General features: G+C 36.4%; 1 protein-coding gene across 1 annotated transcript in view; it reads right to left on the reverse strand.

The window, feature by feature from the left end:
• PLAA (phospholipase A2 activating protein) overlaps nt 1-21,838 on the reverse strand; it is a 36,405-nt gene that overhangs the window by 8,361 nt on the left and 6,206 nt on the right. Inside the window, exons 2-10 of the mRNA XM_061200471.1 lie at nt 20,998-21,191; nt 13,018-13,118; nt 12,810-12,930; nt 10,388-10,555; nt 9,490-9,625; nt 7,263-7,432; nt 3,520-3,677; nt 2,618-2,837; nt 690-761 (exon numbers count right to left, since the gene is read on the reverse strand). Of these exons, the coding sequence (XP_061056454.1) occupies nt 690-761; nt 2,618-2,837; nt 3,520-3,677; nt 7,263-7,432; nt 9,490-9,625; nt 10,388-10,555; nt 12,810-12,930; nt 13,018-13,118; nt 20,998-21,191 (1,340 nt within the window). The remainder of the gene's footprint in view (nt 1-689; nt 762-2,617; nt 2,838-3,519; nt 3,678-7,262; nt 7,433-9,489; nt 9,626-10,387; nt 10,556-12,809; nt 12,931-13,017; nt 13,119-20,997; nt 21,192-21,838) is intronic.

Here is a 21,838-nt window from a genome sequence, read left to right on the forward strand (position 1 = left end):
TAGTGTTGATGCTGAGGCATGCATACCTTTGGTAAATAAAGTCACTTTGAAGAGACACCAACACTTCCAGGGCTTCATGAAGGCCATTAATAACTTAGATTAGGAAGACTAATCCTGGGTAGCTGGGTGGACTGTCTCCTTCCATGCTAAAGGCAAATTATGCCTGGGCAAACTTCTTGACTGCACTGCTCCATCCAATCTCAGGGACTCACATGGCTCCTTCTCTGCTCGTGATCAGTAGCATCTCGCCAGTGATAGCACTCATGCTGTGTCTTGGTTGGTGGATTCCCCTATTATCTAATTTCACAGATAAAAAAAATAGGCTCAGACAGGTTAAGTAACTTGCCAACTTCTCATAGCAAGTAAGTGGTAGAGCCAGATTTTGAACCAAGGTCTGTCTGACTCTAAAATCTATGCTCTTAATGACTCTGCTCTCCTTTCAGGAAGGACCACTGGAGAAAATGATGAATTTTAATAATATGTTATTAAAAGTCATGAGGAAAGCTATAGAAGTACTCGAGGAAAAAGAAAAAATTAGAAGTTAAAGAAAAGGAGATCCATCAAAATTGGAAACACAGAAAATAAGGGAATTATCAGTTATGGATAATATCTTCAAAATGTAAAGCTATATAATACAAAATGTTATACATTTAGTGAAGAAAGACATATTGATCAAAACTGCTTCCCACCTGTAAAAGGATCTGCTGCAGGCAGTGTGTTAGAAGATCCTGTTGAAGAGCCTGGAACATACCGACCACCACCTGTGCATGCAAACAAAGAAAAATCTGAAGTACGCCAGAATCCTGAATTTCATAAATGGCACAATGCTTACATCAGAAGACTCTAAATGTGGGGAGAAATAAAAGAGCAAGGCTGTCCCATGACAGAATAAGAGGAGTTATAGTCAGAAGTCTTATAGTTGGAAAGGTTAGTAAGAAACTAAAATTTCAGTGATTCTCCAAGTTTTGTTTTTGTTAACTTTAATCCTTTATTGTATCTTAGCTTCTGCACTTAAATATTAAAATAACTAGGAATTCAAATATAAAAAGATAAATTGTAGTTGGTCTCTGACCTAAATAATATACACATACAATCAGTTCCTGTTCCTATACGAATTCACTAGAATTCCTGCTGCTGTTGTTGCTATCAAACCACAGGCACCAAATGTGAATCTTTTAGAGAACCCCTGGGTTCATTAATTCATGTGTCAAACTGCATTCAGTGCTGAGATCCAGCAGGGAACAAGATTGCTTGTATCCACTGAAGCTTACAACCTACTGGAGAAAATTACAAAGGGGATGAGTGGTTCAAAGGAAACAGATTTCCCATTTATACATTTACAAATGTGTGGTGTGTGTGAGTATGTTTTGTTAGTATCTCTAAGGAAATAATCAGAGGCGTCTACAAAAAGATATATCTAAGGATGCTGAGTTTCAGAAGAGCAAAAAAGCCAAATCGTTGGTAGATTTCCAGACAGAGCCAGCTGCGTTAATATCTGTCCTCCATCCCACAAGATAGCTTATACAATACAGTACTCTTTTGTACTGTAGACTGATATTCCAACCAACAGAAATATCCAGGTAATAAACTTTTTTTTTTTTCTTGTTCTGTTAAGTGCATCTGCTGGGAGGGTCCTATCATTTATAGTTCGTAGTGAATCAGTCTGATAATCTGTTTAAGTCAACATGCAGGTGAGATTAATTTTATTATGTGAACGAACAATGGAATTTTGAACTAGAAGAAGAGGAGATAATTTAGGAGCATGAAGCATCTGTGAGGGAAGAAGAAAAAAAAAAAGACCTGAGACAAGAAGAGGATATGGGATCCTTGCAAAACAAGGAAGAGCACTAGCACATGAAAGACAGAGTCAGAAATAATAGGAACCCATTAACAATAAAGTGTCAATTTCAAATTTTTATTTAGAGCTAGCCCTATTATCTAAGAAAAGATAGATATAGGGCCAGCTCTATATCTATCCCATACCATGGCCTCAGTTCCCAGGGCGCAGAGCTCAGGCTAATACTTCTACAATTAAACTCCATTTCCAAGGATCCCAGACTCAGACTAATACTACTGGGATTATACTACTACTGGCATGAGAACCTAATACCATTAATAACATTTTAGACGCTGTATACTATGTTATAAACAACTGACTTAAAATGAACATGTGGAATACAAATAACATGTAAACTAAAACTACCCATAGTTCAGTTCTAGATTTGATGCATAACTAACTAGTTTAGCCTCATGTGAAAACAGAATTTCTATTTACTAAATTTCACCAAAATACATATTTTAAAAAGAAGCAATAACATGAAGGAACGTACAGGTTTCTTTTCATTTCAAATGACTGAATTAGTTTCAGTTTAATTTTATTTAGTTTACAGTGTGGCTGTATTTTTGAAAGAGAACGATTTACAATTGTTTCCATAAATACGAAATTACTATATAATTTGAGCCTCAAAAATATATATCTGCAGCAAAAACCTGCTGTAGATCTTGGTTTTTATTTAAACAGCTAATCATAATAGGTGTTTAAACACAACAAATAAAGAAAAAAAAAATAATCAACATTGGTGGAAGTATATAAGACTTAATACAAACCCTAACTTACCTGTAAACGGATCTGAAAAACTGGGGTTCCCAAGTCCCAACATTTGACCTTTTGTGTTATCAATAATAAATTTAGCCACCTGATCCAAAAACATAGGATTCAAATCATTCTTCTGCAAGAAGTTGTATGCAGTTAACCAGGGATCATCAGTGATGTTATACGGCAGTTTATATGATGGTCCACCTTCGTTGACATCAATTGAGAAAACATAATCAAACTCCTTTAATAGGAATATAAAAAGGAGATAAGTGATTACTATCTGTTCACATAAATTAATGACATACATAACACAGATTTATTTTAATAATTATAGTGCTAAACTTTCTCCAAAGCACAATTTTAAAATCTTCCACTTGGCAAATAATGTTTAATAGCAACCATATGCATGTGGTGCAAGAATAGTAGTTCACTGGCAGGTAGATGTGGGGGATGGATTATTACTACATATTAATTGTAAGACCAAAGGATGGTTTCCAATTAGTTGATCTCAAGGCCAAAAGTATTAGCTGTTACCTTACCCTACTCATGAAAACATGCTGGCATTATAAGCACAGCCCTGCAGGGTCCCTCATGGCCTGTCCAGTTAAATATAGCTAGGCACAAAGCATTAGATGAAAGGTGACACAGAAGCGCCTAATTCAAAATGGTTGGGAACAGCTTATCTATGTAACTACCAAAAGGCAAATAATGGCTGTGTCCATCACAAATGCAGCTCTCTCTACATGCAAAGATATTAAAAAAAAAAAAAAAATCTACTTCAAGACTGAGAATCTCCCCACTGAAATCTATTTTGAAATGTCAAAACACCAAAGAAAATTTTATTAGCATGAGGAAAGGGAAACGAAAACTTTTAATTTGTCTAATGCTTTAAGATAATAGCAATTAGAAAGAAGTCGACATACTTTCCCTTCATATAAAACTTTTCCAGATGTTTGCTGATTAGCACCAGATGAGCCAACAACATCACCAATTTTTATCCACCTCCCTTCACTAACACTCCACTGATAGGCTTCGACTTTCTCCCCATCTCTGATTAGGCGAGTCTGTCCTTCTCTAGTACCTTAAAATAAAAATTTTAAGAATCAAAGAGAGAATGGCAGAGTAAAATTTACAAACATTAGATAGAAAAGTTTTAACATTAAAGTTTATATATAAAAGAGAATATGTATTTTGGTTTAATAGAAAATTTTCTGAAACAAAATATTTTAAAATGTAATTCTACTGGAAACTGGCCAAAAAGAAAATAATGGTTTAAAAGAAACTCTATTGCGACTTCCCTGGTGGCGCAGTGGTTAAGAATCCGCCCGCCTGCCAATGCAGGGGACACGGGTTCGAGCCCTGGTCCGGGAAAATCCCACATGCCGCGGAGCAACTAAACCCGTGTGCCACAACTACTGAGCCTGCACTCTAAAGCCCGTGAGCCACAACTACTGAGCCCACGTGCCACAACTACTGAAGCCCGCACGCCTAGAACCCGTGCTCTGCAACAAGAGAAGCCACCGCAACGAGAAGTGAGAAGCCCACGCACCGCAATGAAGAGTAGCCCCCTCTCGCCGCAACTAGAGAAAGCCCGTGCGCAGCAATGAAGACCCGATGCAGCCAAAAATAAATAAATAAATAAATTTATTAAAAAAAAAAAACTCTATTAAATAAAGGATGGTTAAAAAGATGTGATTCTACTAAAAAGTAGCTGGCTGATCGAAAATAAAACAAGTTTTATTAACGAGTATCTTCTGACAATACTTCATTTCAGTAGATGATTCTCCATTCTTCTAACTGATCAGGCCAAAAAGAGTAGAAGAGTGTGATGCCTTTCTCTCAATTCTAATCCTTCAGCAAATTCCATCAGCTCTATCTTTAAAATATAGCTAAAACACTACCTCTTCTCACCATCTCCATTGCTACCGGTTGGTACAAGCCACCATTATTTCTCAGTTGGACTGATTCAATGGCCTCCTACTATAGGCCCTGGAGCCCCCTAGAGTCTATAACACTGGCTGTTTACTCTGCCTATGACATTCTCCACACAGATGTTAGCAAGATTTGCTCCCTTGTCTCCTTAAGGACTTTACCTGAAAGCCACATTCTCAGCAAGGCCTTCAGTGGCAGAGACTGCTAGCTGTCCTCCAGAGATTCCTGCTCCTATTCCAATGGGTAGAGCTGTAGCTGTCTAGTCGAAGACTACCTTATTCCGCCCCCTTACATTTGTAGTCCCTAGATTACACACTGAGTAATGGTCAGTGGAACTGGGTGGGTGTGATAAATGCCAGTTCTAGGCCTAGTCCATCATCTTCTACCCTCCCCTCCTATGCTGTCTGGTGGCTGAATATCTATAACCAAGGGGACCCTGCAAGCACATGATGAAGATGGTGATTTCAGCATGGGTCCCTGAATGACCCAGAGGAGCAAAATTATTCTACGAACATGTTCCAGCATACCCTGCTGTCAACTGAACTTTAAATGTGCAACAAATAACCTTCTCTTGTGTTAAGCCACTGACATTTTAGGATTTATCTGTTACAGCAACCAGTGCTATCCTAAGTATTATACGTTTCCTGACCACTGAATTTAAAACTCCTGTTTTATTTTTTATTAAAACTCAACGCCTGTTTTACTTTTCCCATAGTACTTATCTGACATACTTGTATATTTACGTATTAACTTTTTAATTATCTGTCTCCTCCTGTAGAACATAAATTTGTGAGAACAGAGATTTCTGTCCCTTTTGTTATCTGTATTCCCCAGAGCTTAGACCAATGCAGGGCAGACAGTAGGTACCTAGTAAATATTTATTGACTGTGTATATATAGAGACAAAAACACTACATTTTTGCAAAGAACTATAAGAATATTAAAAACATGAAATAATACAGTGGTGTTCAAACTTTTGGTTTCAATATTTCTTTACAGTCAGAAATGTTATTCAGAAGCCCAAACAGCTTTTTTTTATGTAGGTTATATCAGTTGATTTACTGAATTTGAAATTAAAAATGAGAAGAGCAAAAAATATATTTACTTCATGGAAAACCGTAATAGAGCCATTACATATTGAATAAATAATAGTTCAATGAAAAATAAGTATAGTTTTAAAAATTTAGTGAGAAGTCTGGCATTGTTGTACATTTTTGTAAATCTCTTTACTGTCTCTCTTAATAGAAGACAGCTGGATTATCATACCTGCCCCTGCATTTAACCTGTTGCAATCTGTTGCTTGGTTGATGTATACAAAGAAAATCCAGCGTCACACGGATAATACAGTTGAGAAACAGAGGACTAGTTTAAAAGCCTTTTCAGAAAAATGTGGATATTCTACAAGTAGTAGATCCTAAAGGTTACAAATTTAGAATCTGAAACTATATCAATGAATTTTTCATGCTCTATTATACTAAAATCCATTGGTCTATCTTATACTTTGAACTGTTCTTTTACCCATGTATGATTTTGTAAGACCATGAACTGGTCATTTGGAAAATACTGATTCACTGAGCTATGCAGATCTTCCATATGATTACACATTTTATTATTCAATATAAAAAAATTGCATTTGTTAATATTACCACTAATGTCACAAGTTTTCCAAAATTTCAATTTTCATTTGGAAGTCTGAATTTTATCTTTGGCAACAAATGCTGTCAGTTGTTTTCCTTAAAGTGACATTCTCGCTTTGTTTATTTTCAAAAAAATATCTGCCAAATACCTAAGCCTGAATAACCGTAGTCGTTCTTTGAAATAAAAATGGCATTCCCTGAAAAAAGGGAGCGTTCAGCCTGCAACTCAAATGACTGCAGAAGTACTTATCCCTGAGGCACATGGTCCTTCGGTAAACTGTATGTGTACTTTACACTCTGTCATCCAGAATGTTAAAAATAACATGTACTAAAGGGCCAAAATTATTTTTTAATGCTTCATCAGGGACACTCTTAAGGGCAGATGGCATTTTTTTTTTTTAATGACGACTGCATAGCAGTGAAGAACACCATGACTACCTGAATAGTTTGGTGCCACTGCCTTGATCTATGTACTAAGGAGCCAGCAGTTTTACCCACCACCGCTTTTATACCATAAATGTAGATGATAACACAGTGTAAAAGGCAAATAGCATATTAGTATTATAAAACTAGCTTTGACCACATGGATATCCTGAAAGGATCTCAGAATCCCCCGGGGTCCACAGACCAAGGGATCATGGATTTATCCAACCTAAGATTTCATTTGAGACAACTACTGTCCTCTGATTTTAAACTCAAATAATCCCTAACTCATTAAGCAGACACTGCTTTATTTACACTCATTTTTATTTTTAGTCTGTACAACCTCTCAGAGAATCCAATCAACCAAAAGGTATTAAATGAGTGACTTCCGAACACCTACTATATATGAGCTAAGTACCAGGTGATTTATTTAAAGAAAAAAAGATTCCTGTTTATGGGGAACTTAGCTCAAAGTCTTTAAAACTGTGAGGCAGAGGCAAAAAGAACATGATTTTTCACTGTGGTTATGCATAATAAAAAGTCTCAAAGATCAGTACCTGGCAATGAGACTAATACTGAATGACTTAACAAAACAATCTTTTTTTCTTGTCACTCATTATTCCAAAAGGCAAACATGGTAGCATTTTTTACTACTAGATACATTGAAATATTTACCAGGTTCATTCAGATGTTCCCTCCCAGGAAGCTGCTCAGCATTAATGTCCCCTAAATCACCAGTTTTGGAATCAATGGTTGCCTGAGAGAGCTCTCTTTCAAAAGCCTTGATTTCCTCAGCACTTGCTGTCCGATCCTCTGATTCTGTAAACACTCTAATAATACCATCACTATAAGGAAACAGAAACTGATTTTAAGTCACTGCCACAGTAGGTTAACATTATCACACTTCAATGATCCAAAGCAAAAATAATCTGCATTTGTGAATATGAAAAATGTTACTATGTATTTATTGCTGAGTATAGAACTATGCTGATTTCAGCACACTACCCTCTATTACTTTCTAAAGCAATGGAAAGGGTGGAAAAAGACTATTTAAGGAAAAAGTTACTGGCAAAGAACAAAGAAATATGTACTTAACACAATTTTCAATTCCAAATTAAATATTTACCATCATAAAAATCTACAGACATAGCATACACTTTTAAAGTGAATATTACACACATAGGTATTATGGTATAAAGAAGGGTAGTAAACTGTTTAACTTACAAAGGGCTCAAATACCCAGCATAGGGCTTAGAAAATACTAGATGCTCAATATCCGTTCATTAGAAACGCATGGAGCCTGTCCTTACTATGCCATTAACTAGCAATGTAACCCGAATCAAGGAAAAAAACAGCTTCACCTCTGGACTAGATGGCAGTCTCAGCCTCTATTCTCAGAAAAATGACTTCACTTCCATAATTTCTCTTTGTGAAATTTTGGGGTAGGGGAGGCAAGTTAGCCACTTTCAACTGTACTAATCCTACTCAACTCTACAGAAAAACTTTCTTACTTAACTTTCTACTAACAGCAGTGTTACCCCTTTATTTTTCTTCAACTTTAAATGACTTTAGGGTGAAAATAACTAAACCAACAAATCAACCTCTGCCCCGGACAAGGAGTAAAATACATCCGCTTTATTAGACACTGTATCCCTTATGGCTGTCGCCCTTTTTCCTCTTGCCTTCAGTGCCACAGTAGTCTATAATCCTTTCCCTCATCCATTTCTTCAAAAAACTCTTTATCTGTCTCCTCTCATTTACCTTTTTCTATCATTTTTTATGAAAATGTGATGTCAAAAAAGTCACTACTAACATCTTTCAAAGCAAATCCAAAAGCTTTCCTAACTTTCCACTCCTTAACCCCTCATGTACTTATTGACACTGATCACAATCTCCCTCCAAAATCTCTTTTCCACCTCTGAATTTCAACATCTGGATTGCTTTTTGTTTAGGCTACTGGCTTCTCTTTTTCTACCCACAGTGTATCACAAGTTCAGTCTTTAGTTCTGTTCCTCCCCTTCTATGTTTCTTCCCTCAGAGAAAGATGCCCTATTGCTTGACTCTGGAAGTTCTGTGCCAATCTTGATTTTCAGTCTCAGTTGCTACACTAGGTGCCCATGACCAATCTGCATGAGTGTGGCTTATCACCACTTGGATCCCAAGAAGTTATCACCTTCTTCACCAAACCAATTCTCACTCTTGTCCATTTTTATTAATGTGGACTTCTAATCATCTGAAGTTTGAAACTCTATCCTTTTCTGACACCCCCCCTTCTGATCATTTTCCCTCCGCATTATCTCATTTTCTGGTCTTTTATCCATTAGCACTGCAGGGTCAATATTTCATAACTTTACACCTACTACTGCAATTGCTACCAACTTGGTTTCCTGCCCATTGTCACCACTAGTTAAATCTAACCTACGTATTTAATAATTCATAAGTTCTGCTTTAATCACAGCACTTCTTGCTCAAGAGCTACAACCCTTTAACCCCAAGCACTGACTCTAACAAATGCCGGGCATTCCAGGTTCTCCATAATTAAGCCCCACCCTACCATCTTCCCCTGTCATCCACTGTTCCCCAGCATTGTTCCTCCACCATTTTTCTTCATTATCTTTCAAAACCCAATTCAAATTTCTTCTCCAGAAAGTTTGCCCACACCAATCTCTAACTTCTCTAATTTCATGTTTCGACTGCACAACTTACCGTGCAATACTATTGTAATATATCGTGTATCATTAGTGCAAAAGCTGTTATACCTACTACTGTTTTGTTTAGAAACACAAATGTGCCTGTGGTCTCCCCAATTCACCTGAAATTCCTATGGCTTATCTCTGTGCACTCTAACACTTACCTAAGGCCTAGACACATATTATTGATTGATTGACTAGAACATGAATACCTCGCACCAACCACAATGTCACCATTGTCTAGCACACAGCAGCACCATATAGACTGAGCTGGAAGTCGGATTGTTTGAGCACATTCCCCGTGTTTCCAGATTCTCAGAGATCTGTCTTCTGCTGTTGTCACAAAATCTAAAATTAATGAATACAGGAAAAATTAGTTTGAATAAATAAAATTAAGTACATTTATATATACCACCTTTCTAAATAGGCATACTGATTTTTAAACCCCTAAGTATTTATAAATTATAGCTTTAAATTTTATGTATTTGTCACTTATACAATATACAACTTCAAAAAATCACATTTTTATATATTTCACATCTTACACACTATACTTTATACCAATAAATTATAAGAAGTCTTTCCTCAGATGCCCAAGAACTTTTTACAACACACCATCAAGTCTGAATTAATATAAAGATGATCATACAGTTTTCTCCTTTAGGAAAAAGATACTTATGAAATAAAGTTACTAAATTATTCAAGTTACAGTTAGTAAATTGATTTAAATCATCAGCCCTCCGCCCCCCACCTCAAGATGGAATAGAACAATGCTCAATACAAAATTTAAAATATGGGTCTTCCCTGGTGGCACAGTGGTTAAGAATCTGCCTGCCAATGCAGGGGACACGGGTTCAAGCCCTGGTCTGGGAAGATCCCACATGCCGCGGAGCGGCTAGGCCTGTGAGCCACAACTACTGAGCCTGCGCGTCTGGAGCCTGTGCTCTGCAACAGGAGAGGACGCGACAGTGTGAGGCCCGCGCACCGCAATGAAGAGTGGCCCCCGCTCGCCACAACTGGAGAAAGCCCTCGCACAGAAACGAAGACCCAACACAGCCAAAAATAAATAAATTAATTAATTAAAAAATATGTAGTATAAGACAGTCTTACCTTTACAATTTGGAAAGACAGATATGCTATAAATATAATTTGTATGACCATAAAATACTTCAAGACACTCGCCAGTGATTTGCCACCTTCTAATACTAGCATCATTTGCACAGGAGAGAAATTCTGTTTCACTCAAAATTGCCAAGCCTCTTACACAGTCTTCATGCCCTGTATTAAAAAAAAAGAACAAGATAAATCAATAAAAATGGATCATTTGGTTGATGGCTCTATGTATTTTATTAACATTGTAAAACACATACCAGTGAATATTAAAAACCGATTTTCAAGTTAGAGAAATACTTTTATTTTTCCCGGTAGAAAAACCTGATAGCCAAAATTTGTATTGTAGGCTTGGCAGTATTTTTTATCACCAGTCTTGGGAAGTTATTCTATATTTATCATATCTTCTTTAAATTATTTCTTAAAACTTTCTTAAACCCCTCCAGAAATAGGATTCTGATCCCCACAATTTTTTTTAAAGAAAATCCTTTATTTATTGATTGATTGATTGGCTTCACAGCATGCGGGATCTTAGTTCCAGACCAGGGATCAAACACGTGCCCCCTGAAGTGGAAGCTTGGAGTCTTAACCACCGGACCACCAGCGAAGTCCCCCAATTTTTACTTGACAATTCATTTCAACTTTTCTTCCCCAATAACAAGAGTAATTCATAACATACACAATATTAAAATATAAACAGATATATAACAAAGAGTAAATATCCCCTAAATTTCTCACCACATAATACTGAGATTAATATTTATAAAGCACCAAGAAAAGAAAAACTAAGATTACAAAAAAGATTTCAATTATTTAAGAGTTTGAAATAAAATCTTTATCACAGAAAAGTAAACTTTATTAAAATGTGAAATAGGTTGAGAGAGATTAATTTATCTAAAATCACACAATCAGTGGCAGAGCTAAAGCAAGAATTCAAGTTTCCTGCCTCTTATTCCTACTTCTTTTAATTCAACCAAAACATAAATATAAAGCCAAACATTGTTGCTTTACCAAGGGAAATATTTCATAATTTATATAAATGCAGGCATTAAAATGATAAAATAAAAATTAGTGACTATTGATTTTTTAAAAGGGCAAGAATTTATGGAATGAAGACTTCTTGTGTTATACTGATTGTATATATACATACGTATGTGTGTATTTATTCCTCTCATCAAAGGATATTAAATGTTTTTAAAAACTTGATAAGATTCCATTTTTTTCAATATTGAGGCACTGCAGATGCCACTACAATTTTTTTTAAAAGACAAAACATTCTCAGAAGTTTGTGATCTAATAAAGGAGACCAGAAGTCAAAACCTTTCCCATGCTCAGTATTTCCTATGCTGATTCAGATTAGCTATAACAGATTAATAAAAACTTAATACATATGTTGTATATATGGAAGCAGAAACAAAGGGATGTTTAGTTATAACTCACTGCCCATTTTCCACCTACAGATAGTTTTATCTGCACAAAGGGACTTCTTGAAGTATTATCCAGGATGCTGATCAACTTTTAAGGAATAAATAAAAGCAAGGAAAAACAAACAAACAAACAAAATCATACCAAAAACGTTAAGTGACCCACAAATAAATCATCAGTTCTAATATTAGACAGCAGATGCCTCGTTTTAAGAGTTATTTAATAGCTGAGGTTTTAAAAGACTACCCATCTGAAACCACAACATAAACAAAGCCTGCAAGTTGTTATTATTAAACAATGTACTTCAATATTAATAAAAGCACGACTGATGTTTTCCTCATATATGAAGATAACACTACTGACCCACCCTCAATAAGACTTATGCTTGGAAGTTTCAGGCTGAACTTGTTCAAATGACAACCAAAACATAACTGAGTACCAAAAATTACATATATAAAATACACAGAAGCACATACCCATATTGTAGCTATTTATTAGTCCATATCTGGTCGTTTTATGAGAGATCTCAGTACATCTTTTAAAAAGATATTACAGGGCTTCCCTGGTGGCGCAGTGGTTAAGAATCTGCCTGCCAATGCAGGGGACACGGGTTCGAGCCCTGGTCTGGGAAGATCCCACATGCCGTGGAGCAACTAAGCCCGTGCGCCACAACTACTGAGCCTGCGCTCTAGAGCCCGCGAGCCACAACTACTGAAGCCCGCGCACCTAGAGCCTGTGCTCCGCGACAAGAGAAGCCACCTCAATGAGAAGCCCGAGCACCGCAACGAAGACCCAACACAGCCAAAAATAAATAAATAATTAAAAAAAAAAAAGATATTACATATTAACTGTCAGAAAATTTACATTCACCCAAGTTAAATGGCTAAAATACACTGATTTTTTCAAATACCACTTTAAAACTTCTAAATTTTTGAAAAAAATCACCTGTGCAAATAGGAAGCAAAGAGATTACAAAATCTGTCTACTCTGATCTTACCAGAAAAAGTCCTCTCGCATCTTCCAGCCTTCCACAGTTTAATGGTCTTGTCTGCTGATCCAGTTAACATTAAGCCCTGCTCAGGTAATATCTTTACTGCCCATACTGCAGCTGTATGACCCTGTGAGAAAAATGGGTATTAAGTTAAATTGCCACAGAATCATCATCTTTAATTATTTTCTCGAATATTCACATAGAACTACTGTACCTGTAAGGTCATCATGCATTTGTCATTCAGCCAGACTTTAGCAGTAGTGTCCCATGAGCCACTAAGTAATGTCCCAAATTTTCCAGATGAAAGACTACAAACTAAAGGGAAAAAAGGCATTAATTAACACATTTTCACAGAGAAAAATGCTCAACCTTGCTAGTTATTAAAATACTACAATTTTAAAAACACTTTATGAAGTGACAGTTTTAGCTAATTAAGGCTCAACTCAATGGAAATGCAGAAGAGTGCAGCGGTCAAGAGCACAGACTCTGGTGCCAGACTGCCTGGGTCCAAGTCCTAGCTATACCACTTAGGAGCTGTCTGACCTCAGGGATATTACTTAACATCAGATTCCTAGACTGTAAAATGAGGGAGCAGGATTAAGTGGGTTGCACAATCCCTTCCAGTTCTAAGAAACTACACAGGAAAATAATGCAAATGATTTTCAAACGCTATTTATATAGTTATTTAGGGTCACTTTAGTTAACATGACAGAAAAAACTAGAGTCAAGCTGACTCATTTCATTACTCAACAGTAATGAAATGGTTAATTAAATGCCTTATGATCTTGATGTAACACTGCACAAGCTAAAAATTATAAATACGAAAAATTATCTAAAAACATGGAAACAAAAAAGACAGAGTTCTGATTTAAAATGGCAGATTATCCACAGTAATGCTATAAATGGTATTAATCTACAAGGACAAAGAAAACAGAAAACAACATAACTAACTTAGCAAAATGGAGGAGGTTACACAGAAAGAGATGAGAAGCAGAGTAACTGTCCCCACAAAACTGAGACTAAGTGTCCAGCCACTAGGTTCCATAGAGGATGGGGCTAAGCAAAGGACCTGAAAAATGAGAACAGTGATTCAAAGGCTGCACACAACAGAGTGAAACACCAGACCTCTCCTCTCAGCCTACAGTGTCAGGGAAGTACTTCCTTATCCACTGCAGGAAGGAGACTGGAGGTTTATTCTCTGGAGGAACTGAAGCAGAGTTTCTAGACTCTGGTCACCAGGCATAATAAAGGGCTGGAATAAGGAACCCTAAGAAACATAAGGGGAATAAGTAGAAAGTCTCCATCCTGAAATGTGGTACCTACAGTCCCCCTGCTCCCAAAGTAAGAGGCAGGAGGACTGAATAATGTTAAAGAACTCCAGATGCAGACATTCGAGAGGGTTTCCATCTAAAAAGTCAGACCATCAGATCACCCTCTAATGAAGCCCACCAATCCTCAAGCTCCACCTACACAAAAGAGAAAAACCAAAACAAAGAAACAGAAAGATAAGGGGGAAGGGGTTTGGGGGACCCATAAGAAACAAATCCAATTTCAGGAAGCAGAAGAAAAATCTCCAATACAATATTATTTGCAAACAGATACTATATAAAAAAAGAACTAATGAGAGAACAAGAAAACTAAATGCTAAAAATAAAAGAACCAAACTGAAAAAATAATAATAAAACTAGGGGGAGAAAAGTCTCCTGAGAATTAGACCCAAAAGGCAAATATATGAAAAATAGGAAAGGATAATTAAGAAAGTTAGAAAGTAATTTCAGAATGTCCAACATCTAACAGGGATTCCAGAAAGAGATAATTGGGGAGGGGGAGGAGAAAGATGAGGCAAAGAACACAGAAATAGTACAAGAAAGATTCCTAAAAATGAAGGTCATGATATCTAGATTGAATGAACCCACAAAAGTGCCCAATGAAAGGCACTTTGAGAAACAGAGATAGACATGCATTGTGAAATTTTATAACATTAGAAATAGAGAAGACTCCAAAAGTTTGGGAGGGGACCAGAAAAGTGTCCCATAGAAAAGATGGGGAATCAAAATAGCATCAAACTTCTAAATAACACTATACACTAAAAGACAATAGAGTAATGCCTTCAAAATTCTGAGGTTAAATGGTTTTAACACAGGATTCTACATCTAGTCAAAAAATCAAATATTCAATAAGACTAGAATAAAGCTATTTTCCAATATGCAAATACAATATATTTAACCCCCATGTCACAGCTTTCTTAGGAAGCTGCAACAGCTGTATTACACTAAAATGAAAGAGTAAGTTAAGAATGACAAAAACATGGGATCTAGGAAACAGGGAAATCCAGGATGACATTAGCCCAGGTAGTACCAATCCAACAGAAGGCTAGAAGGTTACAAGAGGAAGTTTCCAGGAAATACATGGAACATATAAATATTTTAATGTGTATGGTAGCCATTAGTGATATTCATCAAATATTTTCTGCTCTTCACCTTCTAAGCAAATGGGAAGACTGAACTCCTCAGTTCCTTTGGCTTTAGGCATGCTACATGACTTGTTCTGGCATTGAAAAATGAGCAGAAATAATGTTACTTCCAGGTGGAAGCTTTAAGGACAGGTGCACAATGAAGCCATGCTCCCTCCCCACTACTCCAATATCTATGAAAGCACATGTTGCAGTGAAGCTTTTGTCATCCGGATCCCTGAGTGATTACAGGAGCAGAGCCCCCTGCTGCACTGGATCTATAAGAAGCAAAGCAAACTTATTGCATTAAGCCACTGTGATTCTGGAGATGTCTGTTACCACAATGTCACCTAGCCTACCTGACTGATTCAGAATTAGTAGCAAAGGTGAGGCACTGCTGAAGCAAAAAGCTGAAATATATGGCAGTGGCTTAACAGGCAGGTAATGAGGAGATTATTACCACAGAACAGAAGGCTGGTGCTCCTTATCATGTAGTAAGGGACATTTGGTAAAGCTGTTACCAGCAATAACTCAGGACATGACAAACTTGTAGTCTAAAGAAAGAGGTTGGAAACCAGGACTTCAGTGATGGGTGTCGCTTACTATTGGCCACATTTGGCTAGGTACTAAAAGAATGGAATGAGATCAAGAACTGGCTGGTTCCCAGCCAGAAATGAAGAGTCCGAACTTAGGAATTTGCAGAGTTGGAAGAGCCAATTGCTTCTCAAGCCCAAATGAAAAATGTAAACCCGAGAAGTCCTTTCAGCAGCAAAGGACAATTGAAACCCAGCCATGTAACAGGAACAAATCAAAAACATGGCCATCCATCCTGCCAAAACTTCCAAATGGATTTAAAGCATTTTCAAAGCAAAGAAAATTAAGGTTGTTGCCCTGAAAATAAATGCTTTCACCTGGGAAAACAGCTCAGGGAAAAGAACCTAAAGGTTCAGTTTTCCAACTAAAGTCTGAAAGGCACAAGGTTTCAGTAGCTAAATCTGAAGAGGCACACAGGGAAAGAAAGGAGAGATGGGGAGTAATACAGCAAATCTAGACTACAGCTGAGGTATGACTACTGACAAAGAGATCTGACTGGAAATCAAACAGGTAAAAAATATAAGTTTTTCAGAGAGTTATGCTGCCAATAACTAAAAATGTCCGTGACTGTTCAAGACTTAACACGACCCTTGTGCACCTAGCTCCCACAGGCAGAAAGCAAGTTGAAAAAGCTGGTTAGTCCCCAAGGAGGGTTGATGTGACCAAGGAGAATAATAGAAAAGAATCCCAGAGGGTTAAAGGAGAGCCATGAAGAAAAATGGATTGGGAAACCCCTTTTGGAGACCAGAGGGAACTGATCACAAAAACCTATCACTCCCAGAGTAGGGGGTCCTTGAAACAGCCACCCATCTGAATTTAAGATGACTACAGATTAGAAACTGCTGTCTTGCATTGTTCCCTTTTCTGAATAGGAGTGCTTCCTCTGATTACCCTCAATATTCCACAGTTGTATACTGAATGAATGGGTGACAGGTAACTTGTGTTTTTTGGTCCACGGATCTCCAAATTTAAGAGGAACTATGTCTGGACCTGATGTAGAAACACCTGAGCATCATTTCCCTGATGTTTAGAATACTATGTATCATCCAGAAATTCTTAATTTTGAACTTGATGCTGCAACTGGATGGGACTTTTGGCTTCTCTGACATTAAGAGAGAAGTGGGTATATTTTGCCTGCAGAAGAGAGAGCAAGCTGAATAACTAGTGACCAGAGGTAAACTGTGGTAGCTCTCTCTTTTTGGGCCCTGGCACTTGCCCCGAAGTGTGGGATGGCACTTTCCTCCTCCATTACCTAAAACCGCAACTTGTAAAGTAACTGGAAACTGTTATATATATATATTGACTAAAAAACAGTACCACTCTACCATTTAGAAAATAAAATTTGGGCTAGAAAGCTAACAAAAAAATGACATGACATAAGGATGTCAATCATTAATTTCTTCATCTCCTACTCACTAATGTGGTAGGTTTTAAATTTAAAAAAGAAAGAAAAAAAGGAAAGAAGGGAGGAAGGGAGGGAGGGAGGGAAGGAGGAAGGAAGGAAGAAAGGAAGAAATGACATTTGGCCTCAAACCATCAAGTAACTTAACAAAATAACAAAAGATGACCTTATGATAAAGTAGAAACAAACCAGGCAGAAAAAATACCCTAAAATGTGAAGCAGTATTTTTACTGCACAGGTTTCTATGAGAAACACCTTAAAAAAAAAATCAAGATAAATATGATTACATAAAATAAACTTTTGCATTACAAAAAGAAAAACAAGAACATATATAAAGTTAAAAAAAGATAATGAAATGAAAAAATATTTGTAATTTGTAAGAAGGATTAATAACTCTAACTTATAAAAGACTTTTAAAATGGCCAATAACCCCACATTATATGGACAAGAATATAGTTCTCAGGAAAGAAAATGCCAACAGCCCTTCTGTATATGAAAAAATGACCCCTCCATAATGAGAGATGAAAATTGCCCCATACTAAAATATCATTTTTCACTTATTTTGGCAACAATCTAAAAATCTGACAACATACTTTGTTGATAAGGGAAATAGGGACGTATATACTGCTGTTGGAAATGCAAAAAAAGTTTTAACACCTAATGTGGGGATTGGGCAATAACAAAATTAAATATGCATTTACCCCTTGATCCAGAACTAGATATCATACCTAAGTTACACTCACAAAAGAACAAAATGACAGATGCACAAAGACACTTGCACTAGCAAAAATTTGGAAACTTAGATATCCATCAATAGGGGACTGGCTAAATAAGTTAAAATAGCTATAGTACAGCTACACAATGAAATACAATGCCACAGTAAAAATGAATGATGATTTCTATATACTGAAATGAAGTAATCCCTAGGACAATATTATCAAGCAAAAGTAGCCAGGGCAGAAAACTGCAGTAAGATACCTTCTATCTAAGAAAGGGGCAACATAAATATACATACATATTTGCTAATTTTTTTTTCAGAAAGAACAGAGTTAATAAACAATTAGTTACTTATAAGGATGGCGGGAGAAGGCAATATAGACAGAATCCAGATTTCTCTGAATGCACCATGTTGAATAGTTTTTTCTTTGCAATTATGTATGCTTTATATAACTACAAAACAAAATTAAGTTAAAAAAAAATCCTGGTGAGCACCACTACAACTCAAATTGAGGTTTCTAAATACTATCTCCCACTAAAAGAAAAACATAAGGCTTCTTGGCAAAATGGCTGATTTCAGGTCTAGAACATTTTGTACTACCAAAAGCAAGGAAGACTACTGAAGGTCTTATCAAGAGGCCACAGGAGCCAATTTTTTAAAGAGGTTTCCAATGATCAAATATGGGACAATTTGAGAATCAAAAAAGAAAAAAAAAAGATGTTAGGGAATCAACTCATTCTGAAACCCAGTGAAACAGGTGAGAGAAGGGGCAAGAAAAGCGCTTATCCTGTCTTCTCTGTGTAAATGTCTCACACTGTAACCAAAGAGGTGATGTGAAAAGTTCTTTACAGAAAAATGCTAGCTATTAAATCCAGAAATAATGGTAGAATTAGAGTATAATTTGCAAATTTTAATGAAATATTGGATCCATGCAATGATCATCAGTAGATGTTAAAGACTTATTTTCAAAGGCTGATGGGAATTTTATAAAGAATGGATGAATCTTAACATCATGAAAAGAAATATTACATGCCTCCTGTTGTGCCACAACAGAAAGTATACAATTCTTGCTCAAAACTTGAATCTGAATCTGATCAAACTTCTAGATCTAATAGCTTACAAGACTACAGGACTGAGGAACATGAGGCTAGAGAAATGAGGCTTTAACCAGCAGAGTTCAGATTACAGGAAATTCTATAGGTAAAATAAGCTGGTTTCAAATAGAGAGGGGATTTAAAAAAAAGAAAGAAACTAATAGATCGAAAGACATGTGGACCTTGTTTGGATCACAATTCAAACAAACTGTAAAAAGAAACATTTGAGACAACTGGGTAAATTTGAACATTCACTGGATATTTGGTAACGAGAAATTAGGTTTTGTTTTGTTTAGGTGTGATAATGATATTGTTTTTAAAAAAGAGAGAGGGACTTCCCTGGTGGCGCAGTGGTTAAGAATCCGCCTGCCAGTGCAGGGAACAAGGGTTCGAGCCCTGGTTTGGGAAGATCCCACATGCCGTGGAGCAACTAAGCCCATGCGCAACAACTGCTGAGCCTGCGCTCTAGAGCCTGCGCGCCACAACTACTGAAGCCCATGCACCTAGAGCCTGTTGTCTGCAACAAGAGAAGCCACCGCAGTGAGAAGCCCGTGCACCCCAACTAAGAGTAGCCCCCGCTCGCCGCAACTAGAAACAGCCCGCACACAGCAATGAAGACCCAACGCAGCCAAAAATAAATAAATAAATTAATTAATTAATTTTAAAAAAAGAGAATCCTTATCTTTTTGAGGGGTCAGCAAACTGTGGCCTGTGGGCCATCTGTTTTTGTACAGTGCACAAACTAAGAATGGTTTTTATATTTTCAAGTGGTTGAGAGAGAAAAAAAAAAAAGGTACTTGCTGACATGTGAAAATTATATGACATTCAAATTTCAGTGTCCATAAATAAAGGTTTATTGAAACACAGACATGTTCACTCGCTTATTTATTGTCAGTGGCTGCTTTTGCACACAATGGCAGAGCTGAGCAGTTGTGAAAGTGACTGTATGGCCTGCATAGCCTAAAATATTTACTACCTGGCCCTTTACAGAAAGTTTGCCAAACCCTATTGTAGTGCTATATATCGAAGTATTTACAAATGAGATAATATATTGGAAATTTCCTTTAAAATAATATTTTGGAAGAAGCAGAAGATGAAGCAAGATAGGCCTTGTGTTGATAATCCTTGAAGCTATGTAAATACATGAGTAGAAAAGATCATTACACTATTCTCTTTTATGTTTGTTTATATATAACTTATTATAAAATACTGTCTCTACTTTTGTATACATTTGAAGATTTCCTTCAAAAAGTTTAAAAAAATCTGTATCACCCTGTATTGAAGATTTCCCATACCTACACACAAAACATTTTACAAACTCCTTAAAGAAATTAAGTTTAGAGTGCTTATGGGCCATACTATTTGCTTACAGATGTCCCAAACTATTCCAGATACATAAAAAAAAAGTAGTACACATACTGCATTGATTAAGCATATCATTTTATAACAAAGAGCTGTTAAGCAAACACAAATCCAGGAATATAAAAGAATCAGAAATACAAATCACAGAAAATGCCGTTCAAAAGCATTAAATACTCTCAAATAATGATACCAGAACCCTAAATACATTCCTTCTGGGGCTTCAATTTGCTGCATAAATACAGACATAACAGCCCAAAGATAAAGAAGTGCTCTCAGTTTTCCTGAGTAAATGAATTTCTTGCACAAGATAGCTGAAAAACCAAAATTACAAAGTATATAAAACCATAATCTCTTCCTTTTTACATATATAATCATGTCAACCTTTACTGATGACAATAAGTCTGTAACAGAGAATTTGCAGAACAATGACGATCCAAAAGGTTTTCACTATTAAGCCATAGCTGTAGGTAAATAATAATAATAATAAAAACTAGGGAAAGCAGATATAAGAATTTTATCTTCAAAAGGATGAAACTTATTCAAACAGAAAAATACCAAAGCATTATACTCACCAGTATTTTTGTGACCTTTTAGTACATAAAGTGGCGCTGGACTCTCCAGTGAGAAAATGCAAATATTGTGGTCATTTCCTCCAGTGGCGATTAGTCCATGAGGGTACATGTCACTTGAAGGTATGATGCATACACAAGAGACAAAATTGGAGTGGCCACTCATACAGTGCATTTCTGTAAAGCTCCTGTTAGGACTGGAAAGACATGATAATTAATAAGATATACATTTGTCCTCTGGCTTAGCCTAGGACAGATGTTGTCAAAGTACTCATTTTCTTTTAGTATCTAGGTTGAACTTTATATACTACTTCAAGAATCTATTGTTTTAAATTAAATATTAAATACCTAATTTGTCTTAGCTACTACAGAGGCTTAATCAGATTAGGAGAAGTTTAATCAGTGTTTCACTGTTAAGACTATGTTAATTAACAGAAAGAACAAGGAAGGAAAGGAAAGGAGACAAATATCATAAGTGGTTTTTTTTTTCCCTCCATCTGCATTTCTACTTATCTGTGATTGTTACCGTAAGAAATCCCTGGTGAAGTGAAACGTTCATGCAATTAGGATAATGGAATCTACTATCAATAAGCCGTAAACACATTGAGGACATTTGCACACTCTGAAACATTAACTTAGTACTCATTAGTATAGCGTGTGTATCTAAATAGCTAGACTATCAATCACTTTCAATATGCAAACTAAAGGAACTAATACAGGGACATATAAATGACTGCTCTAGGGACATAGCATATTAATAACTGCCTGGGAATTAGAATGATTACCAATTTGTTATACACATCCTTCACTTAGCACCACTCCCTTACATAACAAGTCAAACAAC

Source organism: Eubalaena glacialis, chromosome 9 (genome assembly GCF_028564815.1).
Source record: "Eubalaena glacialis isolate mEubGla1 chromosome 9, mEubGla1.1.hap2.+ XY, whole genome shotgun sequence".
Lineage (NCBI taxonomy): Eukaryota > Metazoa > Chordata > Mammalia > Artiodactyla > Balaenidae > Eubalaena > Eubalaena glacialis.